Source organism: Dendrobates tinctorius, unplaced genomic scaffold, assembly GCF_039654945.1.
Source record: "Dendrobates tinctorius isolate UK_male_01 unplaced genomic scaffold, ASM3965494v1 ptg000147l, whole genome shotgun sequence".
In the NCBI taxonomy this organism is placed as follows: domain Eukaryota; kingdom Metazoa; phylum Chordata; class Amphibia; order Anura; family Dendrobatidae; genus Dendrobates; species Dendrobates tinctorius.
In genome coordinates this window covers 11,089,728-11,112,500 of record NW_027361814.1, presented here as the reverse complement: position 1 = coordinate 11,112,500, position 22,773 = coordinate 11,089,728, and the positions used below count along the sequence as shown (strand labels likewise).

At 45.8% G+C, this 22,773-nt stretch overlaps 2 protein-coding genes across 6 annotated transcripts in view; one reads left to right on the top strand and one right to left on the bottom strand.

Moving 5' to 3' along the window:
* Positions 1–16,475, top strand: part of ZRANB1 (zinc finger RANBP2-type containing 1) — a 66,011-nt gene extending 49,536 nt beyond the window's left edge. For 2 of the 3 annotated variants that reach the window (XM_073546411.1, XM_073546412.1), the window contains 8 exons: positions 9,606–9,793; positions 10,074–10,227; positions 11,131–11,202; positions 11,280–11,478; positions 11,684–11,804; positions 14,065–14,194; positions 14,554–14,783; positions 15,319–16,475. In XM_073546411.1, the coding sequence (XP_073402512.1) occupies positions 9,606–9,793; positions 10,074–10,227; positions 11,131–11,202; positions 11,280–11,478; positions 11,684–11,804; positions 14,065–14,194; positions 14,554–14,783; positions 15,319–15,537 (1,313 nt within the window). In that variant the 3' untranslated portion in view covers positions 15,538–16,475. The remainder of the gene's footprint in view (positions 1–9,605; positions 9,794–10,073; positions 10,228–11,130; positions 11,203–11,279; positions 11,479–11,683; positions 11,805–14,064; positions 14,195–14,553; positions 14,784–15,318) is intronic. The other variant, XM_073546413.1, reaches the window with a different exon arrangement.
* A 4,880-nt stretch (positions 16,476–21,355) lies between these two features.
* Positions 21,356–22,773, bottom strand: part of CTBP2 (C-terminal binding protein 2) — a 105,629-nt gene continuing 104,211 nt past the window's right edge. For all 3 annotated transcript variants that reach the window (XM_073546410.1, XM_073546409.1, XM_073546408.1), the window contains one exon: positions 21,356–22,020. The gene's annotated coding sequence lies outside the window, so the exon portion shown is untranslated. The remainder of the gene's footprint in view (positions 22,021–22,773) is intronic.

Here is a 22,773-nt window from a genome sequence, read left to right as displayed (position 1 = left end):
GTAATGGACATCATAGCTTTATGGTGAGCATGTGGCCCATACAGTAAAACAGGATTTTAGATGCCATATAACGGGGAGGGTCACGGGCCATGTGTACCGCGCACAATACTGTGACTTTACTGCCGCATTCGTACATCCACAATTACTGCCTGTTATTGCAACAGTTTTTCTTTACGGAAATGGTCCAAAAACGCCATGGATTCCTTATGCCAGCTAATTCAATAAGAATCCTGAAGCGTTGTGCACATAATCAGTAATTTTCCTTTTAGTATTTGCATTGCTTTTTTTTTTTTTTTTTTTTCTCTGCAGCATGGTCAACTTTGTGCAGATTTTCAGCATTTTTTTTTTCACCCATTGTTCAATTAAGTTAGTCAAATCATGCGTTTTTACGGCATTCCTTCAGCGTTTCCCTTGCTGTCATCTGTGTGACAGCGTGTGAAATACCAGCGTGGCGGTGCTGATCTGCAGTAACGTTGCTGCTGTTAAGTAGTTACTGCCGTCAGAGCGCTGCAGGGTTATGCTGTCAGATGTCAAATAAAAATAGACACATTATACTCGCCTATCACCAAATTCCCCATGCCCATGTTCCCTGTAAACAATCAGAAATAATAAACAGCCATATACTATCCTGTCCACGTAATCCAGTGTCCCATAGTGATCTCACGTGTAGAACAGACATATCAGGAGATGTGACTCCTCTAATCAGCCGCCGGTGATACTCTGACAGGACCGACGCTGCACCGCACCCAGGCAAGTCGGAAGAGCAAGTCTAAGTGACAAAATTAATGGATCGTATGCATTTCTGTGGTAGTTGAGAGCTGATATTTTTAGTCTGGGATGGGGCCAATATCCATGGCCCCTTCCTAGGCTATTAATATGAGCCCTCAGCTGTCTGCCTAGCCTTTGCTGGTTAGATTGTACAGGGGGACCCTACGTCAATTTTTATTTTTTTTTTTCTGGGGGCCTCCTGTAAACTAGCCAGTAAAGAATAAGCTAGCAGCTGTAAGCGGATATCAGTATTCTGGGAACATTTATGGCTATTGGCTCCTTCTCAGAATATTACAATCAGCCCCAGCTGTAGGCTTTCCCTCTGATGGTTATGAAAATTATGCGTGAGATATATAATAATTTTACACACACGTTTGACAAAATAATGGAAACACCTGGAAACCTCAACAAGTTGGTTTAATATGGTGTAGGTCCACCTTTTGCGGCGATTACAGCCTCAATTCTTCAAGGTATGGATTCATGTGAATGGTTTCCAAAGGAATTTTAGTCCATTCTTCAGTTAAAACACCCTCCAGTTCTTTGAGCGACAATGGTGGCAGAAATCGACGTCTAACTTGAATCTCTAAAATCGACCATAAATGCTCAATAATGTTGAGGTCTGGGGATTGTGGGGGCCAGATGAGATGCTCAACTTCATTACAATGTTCCTCGTGCCATGCTTTAACGGTTCTAGCTGTATGAATTGGTGCATTATCATCCTGAAAGATGGCGTTCCCCTCCGGGAACAGTGCTTGAACCATAGGATGCACTTGGTCGCCCAAAATGCCTAAATAATCTTGGCTGTTAATTCTTCCATGAAGGGATATCATTGGCCCGGTGGATCTCCACGAAATAGCACCCCAGATCATCACAGAACCTCCGCCATGTTTTACGGTTGGGAGAAGGCAGTCTGGATGGAATGCTTCTCTCTGCTGTTTCCAAACGTACACGAGGTCGGAAATAGGGTAAACAATGATTCGTCTGAGAATATCACATGTTTTCCCTTCACCCATGACAGCACCACATGAGAGAGGGATCCGCCCCGCCAGGACAGGAACCTACTGAAACATAAGGGGCGGCACCTCTCCCCCCGCTTCAGTTGGGTTCCTGTCCTGGAAAGGAATCCCTCTGACAGCGGCGGTGCCTGTCAGGATGAAAGACCCAGGGCCGTCCCGGCGTGTAAAAATTGCAGGGCTGGCTTACCTGCGACGCCGGCCGTCGGCAGCTGGTAGCGCAGTCCCCGGGGTTTTGCCTGATTCGGGCCCCGGGTTCGTGCGGGCACGTCCCGATGTCCTCCCTTCGGAGGTTCCTCCCTGTGCCGCCCTCCCCCTGCGCGCGCGCCCGTTCCTTCGCCTGCATGCAGGGGGGGGGGCGGAGACTGACGTCAGCGGCGCAGAGGATTCTGGGAGCGCGACCGCTGACGTCATCAGGACGCGACGGTCATGGCGCCGAGCGCGACGCCGGCCAGGAGCGGCTGGCGGTCGCGGGGGGGGGGAGGGGTAATGAGTGGCTCACTCACCGGTAAAAGAAGGAGCAGAAGCGGCTGCAGGAGTGACAATGGCGTCTCAGGAGGATCGCTCATCGTCCCCATTGTCCCTGCCCCCATCGCAAGCTTCTGGTCGCAAGAGCCGCTCGAGCGGCAAAAGCAGCAGCCGTCCAAGTCACCGATCGAGGGATTCCTCGAGGTCAAAAGAGCGCAGAGCGCACGCTCCTTCGCAGCCCCAGAGCCCGGTATCCGTCTTTCCTGGGTGGTGAGTGATCTCCGTGAAAGTTAGACAATATTATAATAGGCCTTCCTATGTCTTTTCTTTTTATTAGGGAGGCAAAAAAGCTATAAGCAAAAAGAAAAATAGAGAATGTGCCATATGCCACAGCCCTTTAGCAAAAGACTACCAAAAGGACTTATGTGTCAGCTGTATCCAGCGGACTATGGCTGAAGAGGTGCCGAGCCTGGCAACAAACCTCAGATCGATAATAAAATCTGAAGTACAGGGCTCACTTAAAAAATTATTAAAAAAGAAGAGTAAGAGTAGGAAAGCCTCCCCGAGTTCCTCGTCAGGCTCCTCCTCTTCAGAGTATCAAGTTGAGCACGGGTCATCTTCATCCTCAGACAGTGATACGGGGGGCAGACCTTGCTTTCCCGTAGAAGATATGGACGCTCTCCTCAAAGCCATCAGGTCCACTATGGGCCTGCAAGAGGAGAAGGTAGAGAGATCACTGGAGGATGTAATGTTTGGCGGCCTGCAAGAAAGGAAGAAGCGTACCTTTCCGGTCAATGACAAGGTTCAGGCCCTAATCGAGAGAGAATGGAAGAAACCGGAGAAATCAGGTAGCCTTCCCTCCTCTTCAAAGCGAAGATACCCCTTTGAGGCTAAAGACACGGACGTCTGGGACAAGGTCCCAAAGATTGACGCAGCAGTGTCTAGATCTTCCAAAAAGTCGGCCCTACCCCTGGAAGACTCAGGGGTTTTGAGAGATCCCTTGGATAAAAAAGCGGACTCATACCTAAGGCACACTTGGGAGGCAGCGGCAGGGGGTCTGAAACCGGAAATAGCCGGCACCTGCACAGCCCGGTCATTAATGGTCTGGTTGCAACAACTTGAAGAAAAACTAGCCTCCAAGGTACCAAGGGAGAAAATACTAGGAGAAATGTACTTGCTACACGGAGCTGCTGCTTTCTTGGCTGACACCTCCGCCGACTCAATGAGGTTAACGGCAAGAGCAGCGGGACTATCGAACGCCGCAAGACGGGCGTTATGGCTCAAAGGCTGTCCTGGGGACATTCAATCTAAGGCGAAATTATGCTCGTTACCATGTGATGGGCAGTTCCTGTTTGGGAAAAACCTGGATGACATCCTGGAGAAAGCCGGTGATAAAAAGGGCTTCCCCAGATTCATGGGTGATCAGAGGAGACCGCCCTTTCGGAAGGGAAAGTTCAATCGGGGCCGTCCCCCGGGAGAGCGGAAAAGGTGGGACGACAAGAGGAAAAAAGAACCAGGGTTCGTGTTTGGGGGAACTACCTCAACCGCCAAAAAATCCCCGCAATGACGTCAGCCCTCCGGTGGGGGGAAGATTGAAGCTCTTTTCTCAAGAATGGGAGAAAATATCGGCCAACAATTGGATTCTGAGCATTATAAAAAATGGCCTAAAAATCCCTTTCTTCCAGCATCCGAGAGCTTCGTTTGTGGTCACCTCCATCAGAAAGGAACCAGGAGAGCAATCGGCCATAGAAACGGAAATTTTAGGACTGTTGGAGAAACAAGTTCTAATAGAGGTCCCAAAAGATCAAGAGAGAAGAGGGTTCTATTCTCCCCTCTTCCTAATAAAAAAACCAGACCTTTCCTTCAGAACAATAATAAATCTCAAGCGCCTCAATCAATGGATCATAAACCAAACATTCAAAATGGAATCGGTGACTTCAGCCATAAAGCTGTTACACCACAACTGCTTCATGGCCGTAATAGATTTGAAGGATGCCTATTACCACATCCCGATGCACCAAGAGTACCAGAAATACCTGAGGGTAGCCCTATACATCCAGGGCGACCTCAGGCACTTTCAATTTACAGCTCTTCCGTTTGGCATCTCCATAGCGCCAAGGATTTTTACGAAAATAATAGCGGAAATGTCAGCTTTCCTTCGAATCCACAATGTGATTATGGTGCCTTACTTGGACGATTTTTTGGTGATTGGCAATTCAGAACATCACTGCGCACACCAAGTAGAGAAAATAACAGAAACCCTGCAAAGACTGGGTTGGATGGTAAACTTAAAGAAATCAAAACTTCAACCCCTAAGGAAACAAACATTTCTAGGGTTCGTCTTGGACTCCGACCGTCAAGTTTGTCTCTTGCCAGAGGAAAAACTAGAGAAGGTGAGAGAAATGACCCTTACGGCAATACAGCATCCTCACATGACCCTAAGAAGGGCAATGTCCCTGTTGGGCACGCTAACAGCCTGTATCCCTGCGGTCAACTGGGCACAGTTTCATACCCGACAACTGCAGGCGGAAATCTTGTCAGCCCAGAAACGATTGAAAGGACGTTTAGAAGGGAAGCTGGAACTTTCCGAAAAGGGGAAAAACTCTCTCACTTGGTGGCTAGACGGCACAAATTTGGCAGGAGGAACTTTGTGGCACAGGCCCGTGTCCGATGTAATATTGACGGACGCAAGCTCCTCGGGATGGGGGGCACACCTGAGAGAACAAATAGCCCAAGGGTCCTGGGGTCACCTAGAGCAGAAGGCTTCCTCCAACTTAAGGGAGTTAAGAGCGGTAAACAAAGCCTTAGAGGCATTCATTCCCATGTTACAGGGCCAAAACGTCCGAATTTTGTCAGACAACAGGGTGGCAGTGGCGTACGTCAACCACCAGGGAGGGACAAGGTCAAACTCCCTAATGGACGAAGCCAAAAGAATCTTTCTCAAAGCGGAACAACATCTAACCTCCCTGACGGCCCTACACATCAAAGGGACAGAAAATGTTCAAGCCGACTTTCTAAGCCGCAACAAGTTAAAACAGGGAGAGTGGGCCTTAAATCGTGTAATATTCCAGAGGATAGTACAGTTATGGGGGCAGCCAGTGATCGACCTCTTTGCCACCAAAAACAACCGGCAAGTGAGGAGGTTCTGCTCATTAAACCCAGGGGAAAACCCGTGGGCAGTAGACGCTCTGCAAATCCCGTGGCCGTTCAAACTGAGCTATGCCTTTCCCCCAGTAGCGTTAATCCCGGCAGTAGTAAAAAAGATAAGAGACGAGCAAGCCAGAGTAATCCTCATAGCCCCGTTCTGGCCAAAAAGACCGTGGTTTTCACTACTACAAATGATGTCTCTCTCGTACCTGTGGGTACTGCCAGAAATTCCAGATTTATTAGCTCAGGGGCCGATATTCCACAAACAAGTCAAGGGGTTCCATCTGACGGCGTGGAATTTGAGAGGGCACTTTTGAGAGATAAAGGGTTTTCCCCGGGGTTAGTGACTACTCTAATGAAAAGTAGAAAACCAATATATATGGCAGGACGTGGAAGAAATTTCTACAATTCCTGGGAAAACCGTTAGGTCAAGAACCCCCAATCGAGTCCATCTTGGAGTTCTTGCAGGCAGGTCTACAGCTAGGCCTGGCGGTTAATACCCTCAAGGTACAGGTGTCAGCGCTGGGTGCATTATACAATTGCAATATAGCGGCAAACAGATGGGTAGCCAGGTTCATAAAATCTTGCCACAGATCTAGGCCAGTTTCCCTACCAAACATAGCTCCATGGGATCTAAATCTAGTACTGGAAGCCCTTACGAAGGAGCCGTTTGAACCCATACAGCAGATTTCAACTAAAAATCTCACCCTAAAAACCATCATTTTGGTAGCTCTAACGTCGGCACGTAGAGTTAGTGACTTGCAGGCCCTCTCAGTCAACCCACCATATACCCAGATATACCAGGATAGGGTGGTTATGAGAACAGACCCTGCTTACTTGCCGAAAGTAGTAACTAACTTTCACCGAAACCAAGAAATTATCCTCCCTTCCTTCTGCGAGAATCCGAAAAACCCAGGGGAGGAGAAATTTCATAGCCTAGACGTTAAAAGAACCCTAGTAGAGTATGTCTATAACCAGCCAGTGGAGGAGGTCCCAGTCCCTATTCGTAGCCTTCCAGGGTGCTAGGAAAGGTTATGGAGTGTCAAAGGGGACTATTGCCCGATGGATTAGGGAGGCCATTAGTGTAGCCTATTCAGCTAGTGGCGTTCCGGTTCCTGACGGCATCAAGGCTCATTCCACCAGAGCCGTGGCGACCTCCTGGGCTGAGAAAGCAGAGGTACCAATAGAGCAAATTTGTAAGGCCGCTACCTGGGCCTCACCCTCAACTTTCTTTAGACACTATAGACTAAATCTATCCTCCTCTGCTGACTTGACCTTTGGTAGAAGGGTGCTGCAAGCGGTGGTCCCTCCCTAAAGTGTTCGAAGTCTCCAGAATCTCTCATGTGGTGCTGTCATGGGTGAAGGGAAAACCACCATGGTTACTTACCGGTAGCCGGTTTTTCCGGAACCCATGACAGCACCCGTATATTTCCCCCCCTCTTTCACCGTTTGGGTGTGCACAATAGTCGGGTGTAATTGTGTGATGTGGTGTTGGATAAATATGTAACTAACCGGGAAGTCCTCTCAAATGCTCTGTAATCCAACTGACGCGGGGGAGAGGTGCCGCCCCTTATGTTTCAGTAGGTTCCTGTCCTGGCGGGGCGGATCCCTCTCTCATGTGGTGCTGTCATGGGTTCCGGAAAAACCGGCTACCGGTAAGTAACCATGGTGGTTTCCACTGCTCGGGGGACCAATTCTGGAGGTTTCTACACCACTCTAAACGCTTGGAAACATTTGTCATTGAGAGCAGCAGTTTTCTAATTGAAGCTCTTCCGTGGAATCCAGATTTGTGCAGCTCCCGACGAACAGTTTTCGTGGAAAATGGGTTCTGTAGGTGTTCGTTGAGCTCAGCAGTGATTTTCGGAGCCGTGGTCTTGCGATCCTCTCTCACAATTCGCTTTAGGGTCCGACAGTCTCTCAGTCAACTTCGACTTTCGGCCGGACCTGTGCTTTGCTGCGGACGTTTTTCCTTCTCTTTCAAACGCAATCCTTACTTTGGAGACAGTACCTCTTGACATGCCAAGCATTCGAGCACTTTGTGTTACACTAGCGCTTGACATACGAGCACCAACAATTTGGCCTCTTTGAAAATCCGAGAGGTCTGCCATTGGTATCGGGTTCTCATCAATGTTCTTACAGTTCTGCAAAACAAACAGTTAATTTACATACACATCACAAATAATCAACTACAAAACATTACCATATGTCACGGTTTACATGATTATAACATGTTCGAAGATTATGTTGCCAAAACGTTAGGTGTTTCCACTGTTTTGTCAAACCTGTATGTGTGTATGTATGTGTATATATATATATATATATATATATATATATATATATATATATATATATAATTTTTAATTGCCTCAAAAAAACATACAATATTATGCAAAAAAGACGACAAAATGTTTTTTTTTGTTTTTTTTGTCAGCATTTGCAGAAACTTAGCATAAATTTCTGCAAGCAAATGGTCCCTGCCGTTAGCGAGGTTCTCATTGAGATGTTGGCTGGGTACAGGAGTTTGGAGTGTGGACTTGGGTTTATTGCTACCCCAATAGTCTGCTGTGAACTTTGGCTTCAGGGAGTTCCCTCCGCTTTATCTTTATCTTCCACTTATGACGCATTGCACTACTACTATTTATAAAGAATGATTGTGTGAGTCATCCTCCGGTATGGAAGGTGGAGGGGGCTGAAAATTTAAAGAACATCAATCGGTTGCTTAGTAAAAGCTCTGTGTCAATAGTCTGCGTTCACTGGATTTCCAATTACTTTATAACGCCACAGTTTCTGCACTTGCCATGTGTAATGTTTCAGCCTTGGCTCGCTCTACACTGTACAATCAGATTGCACAACCTCCTCTACCACCTTGGAGCGTTTGCTCCTACAATAGTCCAAATTCACCTGCGGGAGTGCACCGTCACAGCTGGAATACTCCATGATGCGTGCAGGTGTAAGGGGCGGCCTCGGGGTAACAGAGCACCATACCGGCAGGTTCCGGCTGTCCTACGCTGCCAGCACCCTTCTGCAAAACACGTGATCCCAGCAGTGTAGCCGCTTAGATACGTTTGTCGGTAGCGGCATGTACGTTGCGTGTTAATAGTATGAACACTGGTACGTACAGTACACGTCAATTTTCCCATTGTCTCTCCCAAAGAAATTAATTGGAGATTGAAAACTATATATGTACACCCCCCAAATTGTACCAATAGAAACTACAGCTCCCCCAAGTACTGAACACCCTTACTGAAATGTATTTAAAGGGAACCCGTCAGCAGTTTTGGCCGATATAAGATGCGGCCGCCGCCTTTCAGGGCTGATATACCGTATTCTATAATGCTGTAGATAAGCCCCTGGTCAGTTCTGGAAGATAAGGAAAAATAAGTATTATTAGACTCACTTGCGGGGCGGTCTGGTCCAGGTGCCGGGGCTCTTTTGGCTTTTCCGGCACCTGTGCACTGCAGTACTTTTCTGTGCCCTCAATAGGGCAGATCAGTACGCCTGTGCAGGAGCGCGATGCCGGGGAACCTGTGTGGATGATGCAGGGTCGCGTTATACACAAGAAGCAAGCTGGAGGACAGCGATCGTAAGAAGATGGGAGGCGCCGGACCAAGACTAGCGACACGCCACGGACCGAACCACCCCGCAGGTGAGTATAAGAAAACTTATTTTTCAGTTCTTCCAGGTCGGGTTGGGGGCAGATATACAGCATTATAGAATATGTATAAGCCCTGAAAGGCGATGGGCGTATCTTATATCGGCCAAAACTGCTGATGGGCTCACTTTAATACTTCGCACAAAAACCTTTGTTGGTGATGACCGCTTCAAGATGCCTCCTGTCTGGAGAAACTAGTCGCAGGCATTGCTCAGGTGTGATTTTGGTCCATTCTTCCACACAAACACTCTTCAAATCCTGAACGTCCCGTGGGCTCCTTCTATGGGCTCTTAATCCTAAATAATGCTGTTTAAAAAAAAAAAAAAAAAAAAGCCGTTGGTTTAATAATTGCCGGGTGGAATTAATTGCTTTTCTCTTGGTTTATGTAATGGTGTGTGTGTCTCTCTCTGTGTGTGTATGTATGTATGTATGTATGTATGTATGTGTGTATATATATATATATATATATATATATATATATATATATATATATATATATATATATTTTATTTTTTTCCCCCGGTATGTGCCTCATAGAAATGTATGTTCTCTTTCAGGTGTTGTGGAAGGCGACCTGTCTGCTGTGGAGGCGTACAAGACGTCAGGAGGAGACATCGCTCGGCAACTCTCTGCCGATGAAGTCCGTCTCTTGAACCGCCCGTCGGCCTTTGATGTGGGTTACACTCTGGTGCACCTATCTATTCGCTTCCAGCGGCAGGACATGCTGGCCATACTTCTAACAGAAGTGAGCAGCTCTTCTCATCGGGATTGGTGCTCTGTTCCTTCCTGTAAATGATGTCAGATCTGTGATCTCGCGCCGATGATTTTCGTTTCTTCTTGTGGGGTCTTGAATGAGCGGCAGAATATCCGCGGCCGCTCAGACTGTCGTGCAGCGGAATAATCGTGGGGAATACTATGTATAATAATATTTCCTGGCTCTTTTCAGGCTGATGTTGTCTCCTCGTTGGTGAATTGTTCCAGGTTTCTCATGCGATCTGACTCCTGTGGGGCTTTTCTGATTCCAGGTGTCTCAGCATGCAGCCAAGTGTATCCCCGCCATGGTGTGTCCTGAGCTCACTGAGCAAATCAGGAGGGAAATCGCAGCTTCCATGCACCAGAGGAAAGGAGACTTCGCGTGCTACTTCCTAACGGACCTTGTAACTTTCACTTTACCCGCAGGTAATTACCTTCAGCTCATCTCGTATAGAGCACCAACATCTTCTGTAGTGTAGGACGTAGACTGCTTCCATCATTCCATGTCACTTATGAAGCTAAGTTCAAACATTTGCACGTCTGGTGTGGAAGTTTCCACAGCGAATCTGCGCAGGCTTGGTGCAAAGCATGAAATCCGCACAAAGAATTGGCATGCTGCGGAGGAAAAACATCTGCTCGGTGTAGATAAGATTTCTTTTAAACCTACTGTGGATTTTTTGTAGGCAAACTTGCGTGAAAAATCCACACCAAGTATGAACTGTCTAGCCTAAGGGCTGTATTTTCAGTCCAACTGCAATCCGACAAAACATTGGACCACACCCGTCCCAATGCCATTCTATGGGGCCGTGCATATGTCCGATTTTTGTGTTTATTTTTTTACTAAGCCAGGTCAAGGGAAAAGTTGTAGAATGCCAGAGTTAGATCTGATATTCGGATCACACGTGGCCATGCAAATAAGTTTGTGGAAAATATCCGGTTGCAGTCGGATGGCGTTTGAGTGCAGTCTGACTGAAGATGGATTATTTTTCTCCTCATCCAAAGAGAATCTACACTGTGAGTGACTGTCAAATTGTGATGGCTAGATCAACCAAAGCATCTCCAAGTGGGCAGTATCTACCAAAACCAGTCCAAGCAGGACAACCAGCTACCTGGCAATGGCTTGTTGGACAAGCAAAGCTCACATGTGGGGAGCAGAGGGTTACCTGTCTGGTCTCCTCTCACAGAAGAGCTAGTGTGGCACAAATGAAGAACTTGTAGAAAAATGCCAGAGCATGCAGAGCATCACAGCTTCTTCTCAGAGGCTTGTCATTTATCATTGGCTTTTTCTTAGTCCTGGCTGAGTGTTTGCTCTCTCACTTCTGTCTGCAGATATAGAGGATCTTCCTCCTTCTGTTCAGGAGAAACTGTTTGATGAAGTTCTGGACCGGGATGTTCAGAAAGGTAATTTTTCTTCTGACTTGTACAAACCTTCCCACTGTCATGCCTTCTGAATTCACCATCTGCATCCTGTGTTCCAGAACTAGAGGAGGAATCTCCCATTATCAACTGGTCACTTGAGCTGGGGACCCGTCTGGACAGCAGACTTTATGCACTTTGGAACCGCACTGCAGGCGATTGCCTGCTGGACTCCGTACTACAAGCAACCTGGGGCATCTACGACAAAGACTCGGTGCTAAGGAAGGCTCTGCATGACAGCCTCCACGACTGCTCCCACTGGTGAGGAGCGCTGCGGACCTCCTGCAGCTCCTATGTGGTGCTGCTCAGTTTAAAGTCGTCTTGCTAATTGCACTGCTTGGTGCTTCCTCTCTCAAATTTGATCTCTGAATTCTTTGTTTTTCATGCACTTTTTTTTATTTTTATTAATAATGGCTTTTATTTTTTTTTTTTCTCTGTTTACTCATAGTCCCTTTTGTGTGTTTAGGTTTTACAGCCGTTGGAAGGAGTGGGAGTCTTGGTACTCGCAGAGCTTTGGACTACACTTCTCTCTAAGAGAGGAACAATGGCAGGAAGACTGGGCGTTTATCCTTTCACTAGCTAGCCAGGTAAGCGGTAGGAATCACTCGTGTGATGTATGTCCTGGATACAGAAATCTCCTCTTTTCCAATGAGTGAGACTTAAATTCCCAAGTTCAGCTTGTATCTCTGCTCACATTACCCTGACATGTGCAGAAGAGCGTTCACACCTTTACAAGACCAAATATTGAGATTTATAATAGTATGGCTCCCTGTACAGAATTTCACAGAAACTTCGGTTTGTGTTTTAATATGTGCAGCATAAACCACATGGATCTGCACTCGCTATCCCTTAGGCTAGTTTCACACTAGCGTTCGTGGACGCAGGGCCGCCGCTAAGCCACGGCCCCTCCGGTCAGTTCCTCCTCTGATCGCATGAGGCTGCATGCGATCAGCGTATCCTATATTTAGTGTTGGATACGCTGATCGTGCGCTGGTCTGATTTTGCTGGCACTGCGCCCAGCGCACAAAAACGCTCTGTGTTGCATTTTTGTGCTTTGGGCGCAGCGCCAGCAAAATCAGACCAGCGCATGATCAGCGTATCCAACACTAAATATAGGATACGCTGATCGCATGCAGCCTCATGCGATCAGAGGAGGAACTGACCGGAGGGGGCGGGGCTCAGCGGCAGCCCTGCGCTGCGCCCACGAACGCTAGTGTGAAACTAGCCTTACTCACTTTCCTCTGTCTATATACAGTTAGGTCCATATATATTTGGACAGAGACCACATTTTTCTAATTTTGGTTCTAGACATTACCACAATGAATTTTAAACAAAACAATTCAGATGCAGTTGAAGTTCAGACTTTCAGCTTTCATTTGAGGGTATCCACATTAAAATTGGATGAAGGGTTTAGGAGTTTCAGCTCCTTAACATGTGCCACCCTGTTTTTAAAGGGACCAAAAGTAATTGGACAGTTGACTCCAAGGCTATTTCATGGACAGGTGTGGGCAATCCCCTCGTTATGTCATTCTCAATTAAGCAGATAAAAGGCCTGGAGTTGATTTGAGGTGTGGTGCTTGCATTTGGAAGGTTTTGCTGTGAAGGAAACATGCGGTCAAAGGAGCTCTCCATGCAGGTGAAACAAGTCATCCTTAAGCTGCAAAAACAGGAAAAAAAAAACATCCGAGAAATTGCTACAACATTAGGAGTGGCAAAATCTACAGTTTGGTGCATCCTGAGAAAGAAAGCAAGCACTGGTGAACTCATCAATGCAAAAAGACCTGGGAGCCCACGGAAGACAACAGTGGTGGACAATCGCAGAATAATCTCCATGGTGAAGAGAAACCCCTTCACAACAGCCAACCAAGTGACCAACACTCTTCAGGAGGAAGGCGTATCAATATCCAAATCTACCATAAAGAGAAGACTGCATGAAAGTAAATACAGAGGGTTCACTGCACGGTGCAAGCCACTCATAAGCATCAAAAATAAAAAGGCTAGACTGGACTTTGCTAAAAAAAACATCTGTTTGCTCAGATCCAGCCAAACTGATTGGTCGTCGTTTCATACTACAGATGGACAATGACCCAAAACATAAAGCCAAAGCAACCCAGGAGTTTATGAAAGCAAAGAAGTGGAATATTCTTGAATGGCCAAGTCAGTCACCTGATCTCAACCCAATTGAGCATGCATTTCACTTGTTAAAGACTAAACTTCAGACAGGCCCACAAACAAACAGCAACTGAAAACCACCGCAGTGAAGGCCTGGCAGAGCATCAAAAAGGAGGAAACACAACGTCTGGTGATGTCCATGAGTTCAAGACTTCAGGCAGTCATTGCCAACAAAGGGTTCTCAACCAAGTACTAGAAATGAACATTTTATTTACAATTATTTAATCTGTCCAATTACTTTTGGTCCCTTTTAAAAACAGGGTGGCACATGTTAAGGAGCTGAAACTCCTAAACCCTTCATCCAATTTTAATGTGGATACCCTCAAATGAAAGCTGAAAGTCTGAACTTCATCTGCATCTGAATTGTTTTGTTTAAAATTCATTGCGGTAATGTCTAGAACCAAAATTAGAAAAATGTTGTCTCTGTCCAAATATATATGGACCTAACTGTAGGCACGATCTCTATAAACCACATGGATCTCCATTCGCGGCCCCTTACTCAGTCTCCTATTTCTATATAGGCACAGTCTGTATATAGAATGTATTAGGCCAATTTTGCATGTCTGACAATCAGGTGCAGACCCCCCCCCCGTAGCTCTCCTGATATTTACGTTATTCTTTGTATATAATTTATGCATCGTATAAGGTTGTTTATTGACTTTTTTTTTCTCTTAGCCAGGGGCCAGCCTGGAGCAAACGCACATCTTTGTTCTTGCACATATTCTCAGAAGACCAATCATAGTATATGGAGTGAAATATTACAAGAGCTTCCGCGGGGAAACGTTGGGATACACTCGTTTTCAAGGTATAACTAATGTCGGCTGCATCACATCGGTAAGGCGTGTACATACATGAGACGGACGGAGCAGAGCATGGCTTACTTTTGCTTATTGCCCTAGTTACAGTACTCTGCTTGTGCTGCAGCTGATGAATTAAATCTTCATAGTAACGTGGCTGGCAGGTGGCTCTCCCCCCCCATACACACTATAGAGACAAAACCGTCAATTGGTGTCAGGTGGGCAGAGAACCAGCAGCTCATAAAATAGAGTGGATTCCAACATGATGAATTTTAGACCTTTTACTGTATATATTAAAATATAGAAAATGTTTTCAGATGCAACTCTTTTCTTGGCACTGACATGGCTTTTTTTTTTTTCCCCTCAGGAGTGTACTTGCCACTTTTGTGGGAGCAGAGTTTTTGCTGGAAAAGCCCAATTGCTTTGGGCTACACGAGGGGACACTTCTCAGCTCTGGTAGCGATGGAGAACGATGGCTATGACAATCGTGGGGCCGGTGCAAATCTAAACACAGACGACGACGTAACGGTTACATTTCTGCCACTCGTGGACAGTGAACGGAAGCTCCTGCACATTCACTTCCTTTCGGCGCAAGAGGTAAGCAGCCGCATGGGCTGTGCTGTCCTGCCCTACGTAAATTGTCTGCTGATTGGGCGGGTGGCACTGATTACACAGGGATGGGGGGTTGTTTCTAATTACATGGGAATGGGGGGGGCGATGGCGCAGATTACACGGGGCGGGCGGGATAGCCGATTACACGGGGATGGGAAGGATCGCTAATTGAGCCGAGACGCAACCAAGGGTTCTTTGTAATTCCTGTAGCTTCATTGCTTTAGAAGCATATCATTTTTATAATAAAGTAAGAACTTCCAGTATAATATCAGTGGCTGCAGTTGAGCTTAAAATGCGTTGGACATGTCTGAATTCTGCTTTTTGTGGAGGAATTGAACAGAAGCCCTGGTTCCTACTGAAATATGATGTTCCTGGCGTGTATATATTTCTGTCCTTGTTCCCTTTGTTGACCCCAGCCCGTCAGACCCGTTAGTGGGTACATGTGGTTTGGGTATGCCTGCTCTATTCCTTTCTTGCATTTTCTATGATTGTTATACAGGAGTGCATTTTGTCTCTTCAGCTCGGCAACGAGGACCAGCAGGAAAAGCTCCTGCGAGAATGGTTGGACTGTTGTGTGACTGAAGGCGGCGTGTTGGTAGCCATGCAGAAAAGCTCACGCCGTCGTAACCACCCACTAGTGACGCAGATGGTGGAAAAGTGGCTAGATGGTTACCGTCAGATCCGCCCATGCACGGCACTGTCTGACGGCGAGGAGGATGAAGACGACGAGGACGAGTGAGATGTAGGCTCCAGTGTTGAAGGCTTTAATGTCTGAACCGCATGTGATGTGGATCATGACTGGGACCTGAGGTAATGGGACCCTGCCTCAACCACTTGAGGCCTGACACAGGGAGGAATGCTCGAGCCCACCTAATCCTGAGGAAATGGCACCTGTAGAAGACCACCTCCTTGTCATTGAGACTGGACACTGTTTTTCATTTTGCCTCTCCCTCTGGGTTGTAAATCTTGGCGTATACTGCATGTGTTGTGCAATGGTGGGGGGAGAGAATTCGAAGGTGGAAAAAAAAAATCCGGTGGTCGACCCATAAGTATAGTGGGCTGGTCACTTTTTTGCTTTCCCCTAGTTCCTGACTTTTTTTTTTTAATTTTAAATTAGCAAAAGCTTCTGTTTCCCTCCTCACTTATTTTAATTTTGTCCCTCACTTGATTTTAACCCTGGCATTACTAGACAGGCCGAGCTTTGTATATTGCACAGTTACAGACAAACGGCTTGTGTCTGTCTTCAGCAATAAAGGGGTTAATCGTTACTTTTTAAGCTTCCGTACACACCTGGTAAGGACACAGAATCAAGGCTCTGCCTTCCTGCACAAGGCTGATGCACATCGACGGTCCCAGATGGCAGACCCCATCTGTTTTGATTTTATTTTCCTTAAACATTTTTTTTTTTTTTTTAAGGTTGACTGGAGAAAAGTTGAAGATTAGGTTTTGTTGTTTTTTGGGGTTTTTTTTGCCCTTTTAAGTTGGCGTTTTGCTTCATATTTCCCTCTGTCACCTGACTTTTTTTTTTTTTTTTTGTCCTTTTATTATATTTATTTGTCCCGCGTCACTCGTTCCCCCTCTCACATGCAGGAATTAGGCTCTAAAGCGATTGTGTGCAGTTTTCCAGCTTGGACTTTATTGCGAATGTGGCACAAATACATCGTCTTGCTGTGAATATCTCGCACTGATTTGTGTCACTTTGTCCTTTAGTTTGAACTGCAAGGACGTAACTTTGGATAAAAGCCACATGTCCCTATGGAAGGGGTCCTACTCATCTATTACATTGCCCAGATGGCAGGTCATGCATGCAGAAATTTAGTAAATCAATGACCACCTCCCCTAGGACCCATCAATCAGCTTGTTCATGTCTCCGTCCTTCATTAGACCCCAGAGAAGCCCCCAAGACACATTGCTCTCACGTCAGGAGGAGCTGAAAGTTTCTATGAAGGAAAACTAAACTTAGTCAATATTTTCGTTAATCAGAAGAGTTCATCCTCACTGTTAGGCCTCATTTTACCTTGTGTGTTCTAGTTTTGAATACTACTGCCACTTTAGCCCAACTTTATTTTTTCTTATGGCCATGAAAAACCAAATGTGAAAATAAGGTCCAGCAAAATTGATTTAAAAAAATCCTGACATTTATTACCAAAGACTGTATGGGATACCAATTACTCCAAAAACAAAACTTTTTGAAACTCAAGAAGGCAGAGGAATAGCAATAAAAAAAAAAAAAAAATGAACAGATGTCGTCATTGGGTTAAAAAAAAAAAAAAAAAAAAAAGTAATGAAACAACCTAAAGCCTCATTCAGGCATCCATGAAACATGGTCCATGTCCAGACTACAGTCATTCCAAATTGTTATGCAAATTGGATTTAAGTGTCAATGATGTACAGTAATTGTTTGGTTTTTCAAAAAAACCATGGTTTGTTTGTCCTGGGATCAAGGGCATCAGTCTCAAACACCTGTGATAGTTAGTTTGCTAGATGAGCCCGATTAAGTAGGAAAACTATTTAAGAAGGACGTTCCACATTATTAATCAGCCTCCGGCTTCAAGCAGTTATACGAAAGCAAAAGGAGCTTTCTGTTGTCGAAAAGTGTCAAATACTGAAATGTGTTGGACAAGGTATGAAAACATTTAGATATTTCACAAAAACTCAGTGTGATCATCATACGCCGGAGCGATTTGTGGCTAATACAGAGCACAGGTAAGTTAGTGCAGATAAAGGCAGAATGAGGAAGGCTTCTGCCAGACAAATTCAGCAGAAGAGCAGCTGCTAAAATAGCATTACTAAGCACCAAACGGGTAGATGAAGCTGCTGGTGCCTGTAGGATCCTTCAGAGGCTGCTGTTGTACATAAACCTATTATTTGGCTGCCCCTAAACAGTGCTCACATGCAAAAATGATTGCAATGGGCCCAGATGTACATGAAGACTTATTTTAAACAGTCTTGTTTACTGATGAGGGCTGTCCAACCCCAGGATGGTCCAGATTGATGGATGGCCTTCATGTCACAACAAGGTTGTGACATCTGTGAGGAGGTGGCAGAGTTGAGGACCTGAATCATGGGAAGAGAGCTGGTGGTCCTTGAAGGTGTGAAATTGACCTCACAGTATATAGCGTTTGACTACTTTCTTCCATACTACACAAAGAAGAGTCATAGCAAATCATCTTCATGCAGACAATGCCCCATCTCGTGTAGCAAAGAACAACAATCATTGGCTGATATGGGCATAAAAAGGAGAGACACTCATTGTGTGACTGCAACCCTATGGAGAACCGTTTGGAGTATCAAGTAAAAGGTCTATGAGGGTGGAAGGCCGCTCACATCAGAACAGCAGCTCTGGGAGGAGATTCTGACATTTCTGAAGAAATTCAAGGAAACTATCCCAAAACTCAAGTTCAGGGGACACAAGAATTAAGATATCAACCAAAAGGGTCCTCTGCTACCAGGGAAATTGTCCTGGTATGATGCTTTTGATTTCAGTAAATGTGACCTCTTAATGCTGCAAACACAACAAATGACCATTTTCACATCTTTACAATTTATCAAATGTTTGTGAAACCTGTGGAGCATAATAATTTGGAACACTCAGTTTTTTTTTTTTTAAGTTTTGAAAAAAGTTAGCATTGGGAGATTTATCCAATAACAGGTGATTTATCCTCCAATAGTTGATTTCAAAGTTATACTGAATCCTTTATATCAACCATTTAGGAAAAGTCACCTTCGCGTAGTAATTTGGAATCCGGCGTAAGTCTCCAAACATTAGAGGCAGATATGAGGCTGTTGCATCAGGGCAGGAGATCAGCAGCAGGTCTGTATAGTCTAGCCAGTGTAACATAAAGAACGTTTCAGGTTTATGCTCGTACCGTCATCAAACACTATAATCAATACTGCAGGGGAAAAAAGATGTAGAGAGAGTAATTAGTGATGAGCAAGTATGTTCTGCTGCTAAGAGTGGCTTCGGCATGCTCGAAAAATACATTCGAGCTGCTGTATGATGACAGTGGCAACGCAGGCAGGGATTGTGCATCAGCTGTGAGACAAGTAATCACCTATCAGATTATTATCAACTGCTGTCTGAAGCATAGAAAAAAAGTTTATATAACAAAGATATAATCTGGAAACATATCCTCTTAGCTTAAGGGCTACTTGTAGATTCTGATATTTGGATGGGGAACTCTTCATTTTGTAGGGAAGCGCTAGGTCTTCTACTCTTGTATTACGGTCAGTGTTTCGTGGATGTCTGAATGAGGCTTATGAGGGATTTTTTGGCTATGAGAACAAGTTTACAGTTTTGGTGCCAAGTCATCATTTGCCTTTTTTTGGTCTGGTTATTTGCACCAAAATTTATCAAAACTGAATACATGGTTCATACATTTTGCATGCAGTTACTGATTTTTTTTTTTTTTTGGGGGGGGGACTTTTTGTTTTGAAAAAGATGTAACTTTTTGCTCAATGCAAAGTGCATACAAAGTCACAGTTTATGAATTAGGCAAAAAGATCTGGAAATTCTAAACTCCACTTACAAATAACAAACAGAAAAGAAAGTAAAGAAACAGAAAATGGACTGCACGTCCCTTAGAAACCCGATGTGTATCTTAGGTGCCAGCTCCCTGCATCAGCGAGCTGATACCTAAAGTACACAGCGACATCGGGCGCTCGGCGGTGCTGATCGCTGGTGAAGCTGTCTGTTTGACAGCTCACCAGCGATCAGATGGCAACGTGTCAGGATCGCTGGTGAGTCGCTATGTGTGACGGGGCCCTTAGCCTACTTTGGTTTTACCTGCTGCAAAGGGGGCAGTTCTTGCTGCAGGCAGGGCAGAGGGAGAGGCTTCTGCTGCAGGAAGCTGTCTTACAACCACAGTGAGGAGAATGGCTGATCTGCTGAAAAATATTATAAAGTCTATCAAAAAGGAGAAAACACCTTTTGTTAATGCTTTTTCGGTGTGTAGTGTTCTGTCTTAGTTGGAGACTATATTTTTTTTGCTGTTCCTATAAAATAGAAGTTCGTTTCCTGTTCAACATAATGTTTGACAACTTTTTTTTTTTTTAGTGCAGGCAATAATAACACCTAGTTCAGTAGAAAATCCTTTAACTCCCTTTCCCCTCTTGCTTGGCGTTGTACTTCTATAATTACCTTCATTTGTATAAAAGGAGGCCATGAGCCAGAATAGTCAGACACGTATCGCTTGTCAACCAAAATTAGAACAGACCCTGAAATTTTCCCACTACTTTACCCATCTCTCGGAAAAAGTAGCAAGGACAATACTAAAATCACTCGTTTTATACAAGCTGCACCACTGCCATACAGCCACACACCTGTAGGAACCACCGCTGCCCTACCTACAGACCAGAGACAGGAGAACCACCACTGCCCTACCTACAGACCAGAGACAGGAGAACCGCCACTATACTACAGACCAGAGACAGGAGAACCATCGCTGCCCTACCTACAGACCAGAGACAGGAGAACCACCACTGCCCTACCTACAGACCAGAGACAGGAGAACCATCGCTGCCCTACCTACAGACCAGAGACAGGAGAACCACCACTGCCCTACCTACAGACCAGAGACAGGAGAACCGCCACTATACTACAGACCAGAGAACCACCACTTCCATACCTACAGACCAGAGACAGGAGAACTGCCACTATACTACAGACCAGAGACAGGAGAACCACCATTGCCATACCTACAGACCAGAGACCCGCCACAGGAGAACCGCCACTATACTACAGACCAGAGACAAGAGAACCGCCACTTCCATACCTACAGACCAGAGACAGGAGAACCGCCACTATACTACAGACCAGAGACAAGAGAACCGCCACTATACTACAGACCAGAGACAAGAGAACCGCCACTTCCATACCTACAGACCAGAGACAGGAGAACCACCATTGCCATACCTACAGACCAGAGACAAGAAAACTGCCGCTATCCTACAGCCACACTGGTAGAACCACTATTTCCACACCAGAGACAGAACTGCTGCCATACAGCCACATCTCTAGACCCACCACACGCTCCTGCTGCCAGTCACACCTGTAGACCTACCACTGCCATACCTACACACTATAGACAGAACCACCGCTGCCATACAGCCACACCTGTAGCCCTATTGCCACACCTACAGACCACAGAGAAAGGAGAACTGCTGCTGCTTCCATTCAGCCACACCTGTAGACGCACCACTGCTACACCTACAGACCACAGACAGAACCGCCACTGCCATACCTGTAGACCCACCATTGCCATACCCTACAGACCAGAGACAGGAAAACTGCTGGTGCCATACACCCACACCTGTAGGACCCCCCCCCCACCCACAGGAGAACCACCACTGCAATACAGCCTCACACGTAGACACGAGAACTGCTGCTACAATACAACCACAGCTGTAGACCCACCACTGCCATATCTACAGAACATACACAGGAGAGCCACTGCTGCCATAGAGCTACACCTGTAGACCCACCACACACACGAGAACCGCTGCTGCCATACAGACCCACATGTAAACCCCACATAGGAGAACCTCTGGAACAACCACACATTTGATAAAACTTTATTTCACTTCATGGTGATCGTGCTCGTCCTTCCGTCACCTGAATTTAGTCCATTTCAAAACTGAAAACCCAGAACACACACAGTAGGAGAAGTGAGATACTAGATTCCTGCTACCACAACCTAAAGGTGACCTGGAAATAGAGAGAAAATAGTGGAATTCAGAGTAACAAAATACAGCTATGTGTAGACAATAGACGTAAGATTTCCTGAGCCAGTGGAGCGCAAGGACAAACGAGAGACAAACATCACACTAATCCATCCCGGTGTCTGTCCCGGCCATGGAGACCAACTGTGTAAAAGCCTCCATCCCTCCACAGGTTGCGCTGACAGTGGGTTGTGGGTTCACATTACTTTGTTGCAAGGTAAGATGGGTGACGTGCTCGCTCCTGGACCCGGCGGCGTGCCGGCTGCTGGTTCGTTACGGTGTGACCATATTGTTGGCTGCACCATTGTCCTGACTTACAACCTGGTCAGAAGCCATTTTTGATAGTCAGTGGCCAGAGCCGCTTCCTAGTGCTAAATGCAGTTCAGCCCCTGTATGAGGCAGCTGGACGGTGTGGGCACGGAGGGATGTGGAGGGGACGGTATCCCTGGTCACGAGTTATTCCTTCTGACTGCAGGATGGCTGGCTGGAGCAGATAAAGGTCCTGGATGAAGAAACAGAAGAAGGAAAAACATCCTTTTAGACAAAATTATGCCCTTAGGAGGAATGCCCACGCTGAAGACGGAGTTCAGCCAAGCACTTACACACTAGACAGTAGCAACGGTGGTCGGTTTCCTAGGCAACAAGCTGAAAACGTTAATCTCTCGAGTGAATGCAAATTTTAAGAAATAAATTGCAAAAAGTGCTAGTTTTAAAAGCGCTATCCGACTATCCATATGGGCAGAACTCTTCAGAATTAGAAATATTTGTCGGCTGGGTCTGCAAGTGGGAGGACAACACACGGCCGCTGTAGGGTCGGGTTATTCAGCCCTATGGTGAGGCTCACGCTTTTTTCACAGATTGTAAAGCTCTATACCATCTATGCCTCTTTCTTTGAACACATGGCGGTAACGGTAGGGCGACACGACTGCACCATCGCTAAAGTTACTTTACGATCTTACAAGACTCATTCTTAGGAATCGGATTTTTATTCCCAATAGGCTTCGACTGTAGTGAGATGTTTAACAACCCTAAGAAAAAGGAAACACGGGTGACTGTATATTCACTTACCTCTGTTTATGTGACTGCGGCGACTGCGCCTGCAGTAACACAAATGACCACATGGGGTCAGCAAAGTCTTAATAAATCAGATGATCGACCTGACTGTGGATACACAGGGAGGACGACATGGAGCAAGTTACACCACGTCATACAATCACGCTACAGCTCTTTTTTTTTTTTTTACAGACCTACAAGA